The sequence below is a fragment of the Halyomorpha halys genome, unplaced genomic scaffold (genome assembly GCF_000696795.3).
Source record: "Halyomorpha halys isolate HHAL.00 unplaced genomic scaffold, Hhal_1.1 Scaffold527.1, whole genome shotgun sequence".
Classification (NCBI taxonomy): Eukaryota; Metazoa; Arthropoda; class Insecta; order Hemiptera; family Pentatomidae; genus Halyomorpha; species Halyomorpha halys.
Window position 1 is genome coordinate 584,556 of NW_027107993.1, and position 6,128 is coordinate 590,683.

General features: G+C 35.6%; 1 protein-coding gene across 1 annotated transcript in view; it reads left to right on the forward strand.

Annotated features, from left to right (window-relative positions):
* Window positions 1-6,128, forward strand: part of LOC106683913 (gustatory and odorant receptor 63a) — a 22,458-nt gene that overhangs the window by 3,581 nt on the left and 12,749 nt on the right. The window contains exons 2-4 of the mRNA XM_067046381.1: window positions 1,258-1,383; window positions 2,648-2,889; window positions 5,524-6,069. Coding sequence (XP_066902482.1) covers window positions 1,258-1,383; window positions 2,648-2,889; window positions 5,524-6,069 — 914 coding nt within the window. The remainder of the gene's footprint in view (window positions 1-1,257; window positions 1,384-2,647; window positions 2,890-5,523; window positions 6,070-6,128) is intronic.

The window sequence follows — 6,128 nt, forward strand, 5'->3', positions numbered from 1 at the left end:
ACACAAGACTGAAACGACAAGAAACTGCTCGTAGATTCCGATTGCTACAACACTTACTTGACAAACGCTCTAAACCTCCCATTCACTACAAAAAATTAGTATACACTGCAATAATCAGACCAATTTAGAAATATGGAATTGAGCTCTGGGGCTCCACCAAACCATCAAATTCTTCCCGTATCCAATCGTCACAATCCAAAATCCTACGTAAAATCCTTGATGCTCTTTATTACGTCACAAATAAACTCATTCACAAAGACCTTAACATCCCATTCGTTGCAGATTTGACCCAAAATAGATATCCGTCTTTTCATTTCAAACTCCTTAACCATCCTAACCCATTAATTCTTAATCTTTCATCCTTAACAATCCCTGATAATCCTCTGAGGCGTCTGAAAAGAAGATGGCCACGGGACATTCTAATTTGAATTAATGTTTGAAGTACCACCAATGGGTGGTTCCTTCCCAAGATTTTCAAGTGTATATGAAACATACTACATTTTTACCTATTGTATTATTTTGTACAGTTGTAAATTACATTAAATAAATAATTAAAAAAAAAAAAGTTTTACATGTTAAAGCGTATTAAATGAAAAAGCTTATGTTAAATGGAGAAATATTTCCATCTTCTGGAATGAGTGAGTGGATGAGTGGAAGTAAATTGCCTTTTTTATTTCATATGGATATAGAAACTTAAGATAATAAAGTCATTATGAAATGATTTTATACACGACAAAGTAAAGATATTGAGGATTTTGCGGAAGATTTGTGATTTTATGGATATGGGAGGAACTCGATGGTTTAGTGGAGCCTCAAAGGTTAACCCCGTATGCTCAGATAGGAGGTATTGTAGTCATGTGGCTGGGTCTTTTGTTTGGATGTTCAGACCGTTTATGAGAAGTGATTTGATAGTCGTGAGCGACTAACATATTTTTGGCTTTTCAGTCTTTCAGCCATATATAGTCAAATCCATCAGCTCTCAACCTCCCATCTTCCCAACATCCCACCAAATAATCTCTGATAATCCTTCGAGGCGTACGAAAAGAAGATGGCCACGGGATCTAATTTAAAGCAACAATTGTACATACTACAAATCTTTGAGCATACCAACATTGGGTGGCACTTTCCCAAGATCATCATGTGTTCTGTAATATTTATTACATTTAGTTATTGTATTATTTTTATATTGTTGTGAATTTCGAACAAGAAAAAAATTAATGAAGTAAATTTAGATGACAGGTAGTCGATTTGTTGCAGATGCTGAGGAGTCGACCACCAAATATTCGAAAAGGAGATCAGAAGTGAGCGTACTGTACCAAGTCCTCGAGCCGATTTTATTGCTGATGCGCCTTGCTGGCAGGTTCCCTTACGCGATAAACCAAAGTAATGTTTACTAATTTTGTAATATTTATCTATTTATTTATTTATCTATTTACTACTTTGTTATTTTTTATATTCTAATATTTGCTATATAGGTGAATTTGTTGATAAAATGAAATAGGGGTTGTGAAATGGAGGGGAAAGAAAAAAAAAAAAGGAATAAATTGAAAAGCTTGTATTTAGTTTGTAGACAGATATTAATTGTAAAATAATACTGTGGGAAAAAAAAAATGTTAGCTGTCTATTATATTGTATCATATCAAAAAATGTAATTTATAAATTTATATATGTCCGATCACGGATTGATCAGTATGCTGTGTAATGTAGCAACCCGATGTATTTGGGCAGCATGATTGAATAAATTTCTTTCTCTGTGTGTTCTGCGTCAATATAGGGTAAAAATTATATAAATATAAGTAAAAAGCAAATTATATACTAATGAACAAAAAGAAGAAATAAAAATAGTTATAATATAAAATAAACAATGATAAGAATACAAAAAAAAAAAAATTACGCAAACTATTATGTATAAAATGAACACGAGACGTAATAACACGTAAAAATAGAATAGCAGATATGAGAAAACAAAATTTAACACACTAAAAGAAAGAAAAGAGTTGAGAAAGGAAAAATAAAAATAATAATAAATAAGTAAAGAACAAATCAAGACCACCCACCAGTTTCTGTTGAGATATTTCGAAACAGTAACAACAAATCTCAAGTATACCCAGTGTAGGCGCCCGTTAAATAGTTTTATTTCAAATACAAGAAATAGATGTCAGTCATGAATATCAGTAAAATATTAGTTTGGGGAAAAAGAAATCCAGTATTTTTTCGGTAGATGGCTTAGATTATTATTATTAAATTACCCTTATTATTACTTACCCTTCGGAGGGAGTGAGAAGGTCATTGGTCTTTGGGAGCTAGTCGGTCTTTTGTCTCCATTTTATCTTCAAATTAAGGGGGCTTTTCTTCTTTAACAGAGGTCGTTGTCTTTACCTGGGATTTTAGCGTGCCTAGGTGCGAGATAAGTGCTGTCTAATGTAATGTATGTAATGTCTCTGTACCTCTCTGGACACAGCTGGTATCTATGTATATATATATATATATATTACTTTTAATGTTTTGCCGCTTGGGTCATTGACCAGGCGAGGTGGTTCCTTCCTTCCATCTGGTATGACATGGCGTCAAAAGAACTTAAGTCTTAAACTAGAATTTAATGCAAATGTAATAGTGTGGACTGACAGATATGATTGTTGTGAGGCAGAACCTGACAAGGAGATGCACTGCGGCTGGGCGGTGTACAGCGCGGCTGTAGGCGTCCTGCAGTTCGCCGGTGTGTACTTCACCTCTAACCTCAGCTACAGCCTGAGCCTTGGTAACTTCGACGAGCAGATCTTCGCCACTGTGACTACCATCGTCTGCTTCATCCTGGGCCTCAACCCCTTCCTCACCTGGTTCGAGGCCCCTTGGCTCAGCGCCTACCTGGACAAGTGGAGCGCTTATCAGGTTCGATTCACTGCTCAGATAATTAGGATGTTGGAGTAGAACAACACTTCGTTCAAGGTACTACAGATGGGCAGGTCTTTTATTCGATTTTTGAATTTTATATACATGGATATGTTAAACCTCAAATATTAAGGTTAATGAGGGAGTTACTTTATTTCTTTTTTGGCATTGGTCGATCGAAATGATACACTAGCGTCTAAAAATGGAGCTTGATAGGGCAGTTGCTTTGCCCAAGTAGTCTTTAATTCGATTAATTAATTATATCATTATACGTAATTCAATTTTATATCAGATCCCTTTGAAAGAAAATATTGAGTTGTAAAATAAGTTTGTAGCGTTTTTTACTGCTGATTTAAATAAAAACTTCGGATTATTGTTAATATTTTTAATCAATAATTTAATAATTATATATGACCCATTTTGATCTATTACATGTTGCCATCTTTCAGCGTGTGGACTATGTGCGTTTTGCAGGCCCGATTAGGTTTTTCCGCAATGAACCCCTCTATGTGCGTTTTGCAGTTCTCTAGCGAATTAAAGTATTTCCCTTTATGAGAGTTTTGAAGGACCCGAAATAATTAAACATCTGTTGGGGCAAGGTCTGGTGAATAGGGTGGGTGGAGGATCACATCCCAGCCTAAGGACAATAATTTCTGCCGGGTCTGCAAAGACACTTGAGGACGGCCGTTATCGTGATGGAAAACTATGCCTTGCAATTAGTCAAAGCTGGACACTTTTGCTCAACCGCTGCCTTTAATTGTTCCAACTGGGCACAGTTCTGGGATATCTCGTGTCATAGAGTGAGGGTTGTCTGTGACCAAAGACCTTGAATTTGGTCATCAACCGAGCGTATTGCGTCTTCTAAGTCAAAATTTCTGGTTCTGAACCGAGCAAACCACTTACGGACGGTGCTTTCTCCTAAGGCATCATCGCCAGACACACTGCAATTTTTGTTGATAGTCTGTGCAGCGGATTTTCTTTTTTGGAAATAAAAAATCATTAAATGACGAAAATGAATTTTTTTTCTCTTCCATTTTGAGCAAACAAAATACCACTTAAAGATAAGGAATCTCGGTTAAAAGTATGCATAAGGACTTTAACTAATCCATTTTTAGAATATGTAAACATTATTGACCAAGTAAACATAATTTTACAAATTAAATTGAAATATTAAAATCACACATTTTTGGAAACATATAACCTTATTCTATCAATGGAACTAGAAGTAGGAATGAATTTTTAAATTTTTGTTGAACTGATCCCGATTCGGTTCCTTTGTTGATTAATTTATCTAGAGGTGGGAACCTCCGCATGATGATGAAACGAAAATGTAATGAAAATAAAAAAATAACGTTAACATAAAGAAAAAAATACATAAAGGGCGGAGAGAGGAAGGAGATAAAAAGGTTAGGTGGTGATGTTAATTGGGTTGATGGGACCTTTCATGTCCTGTCACCTCACAGGAAGATGGGACGGGGTGAGAGAAGGAAATAATGGGTTTAAATTACAGGAAGCAGGAAGGTTATCAAAAAGGTTTATGTCTTCGGATTATCATTGATCAACGGCGTGGAATGCCTGGGAAAATTAAAAACTAAAAAAAAACAAAAAACAAAAACAAAAAATGTTCATCTTTTTTCTTGACTTTTAATCTTATTTCTCCGTCTTTTAGTGTTTATTTTTTTTTGTAATTCTTTCTTGTTTATACTTTTTTTTGAACATCTTATTTTTATATTCTTTAATTGACTTTTTTCATTTTTATATAAATTTTCACATTTTTTAAATCATATTAGGTTTTATTCTAAAAATGCTTCTACACGTCTGACAAACAATGGGAAATTCGTTGGAATGCGTGAGCGTGCAGATGGGTTATTTGGATTCGCTGGTACAAGTTCGCCTGAATTTTGCGGTATTTTGGCACAAATCAATCAATTGGGCACTTGTGCTGCATCCACAGGTTTGTTTTCAGTTTGCATTCCTTTAGAGCTACCAACAGATGAATATTTGTGCTCACCGTGTTTTAATTAATTAAAGAATTTCCCAACCTTTGGATTCAATAATTAACTCTTGTTTAAGGTTGTATATTTTAAAATTCTATCGATTCAGTGTAAATACTTTGCTTCAAACCTTGTTAATTAACTTTAGCAGTTTATTTTTTATTCAACATAAAACAAATATATATTTATAAAGACATTAAATATCTAGATAATTAAATTAAAAAGTTTCTGATAAAAATACTAGAACGAAGGTTGAATATAAAAGTTATATAGTACTATTTATACCAATGTTTTATAATCTATAACCTAAATTGCTGATATTTACGTCTCCCTACTTTTCGCTAATTTTTATTCTGCTCCTTTTTATATTGAAGATAGAGTAAATCGAATGTAATAGTTGAAAAAAATCAAAAGAACAAAACAAGCGTATGAATTCCGGCTTTTGTTGTTTCCCTTGTTTACCAAGGATTTGGATTTGTGGCGTTTCAAACGTGTAGATCCAACATAAGATCTTTTGTAACAGTTTCTTATAATTGGCAACGTGCTGTTGTGAGTACATGTTTAATTTAAAAATTAAATGATTACTTATTAGTCAACCTATAATATCTTTAAAAATAACTTAATAAACAAATTTCTCTAGGACGAGTTGCGGTCGTTCGACGTGATCCTGGATACTAGGCTCCAGAAGTGGTTGCTCCTGTGGATATTGGCGTTGTTCCCGTACACAGCCGTCGTAGCGTACTTCCTCGACGTTCGAAGAGGGGATCCTACTGCTTTTCCGGTCTACCTCTTGCTCCAGATCGGATCCTATCTCCTCCTTACTTTGTGGTTCTTCATGGTGTTCTTCATCGAGGACACGGCCTCTCGCCTCCTCGCTCGGATAGGAGATGCCTCTGCCGAACGGGAGGTGGCCATCCTGAAGAAGCTGTGGCTGACGCTGGCTAATCTGACGACCGAATTGGGACACGTTCTCAGCCTCACCTTGATCCTCTTTATGATAAGCTGTAGCATTATCGGAATAGCTAACTGCTATTCTCTTCTCTTCTTCCTGAGGGATTGTTTCCTTGACAACTGCGACAGCTCTTCCTACCAGCAGATTCCAATTATCAGCCAAGTGGGAACCTTGATCGTCTCAGCTATAATAATCATAGCTATTTGTGAGCACGGGCACAGGTGCACTGTTTCGGTGAGTCCGATTCGACGAATCTATTATTTGAGAGGAGATGGCCAGGTGGGGGGGGGGGG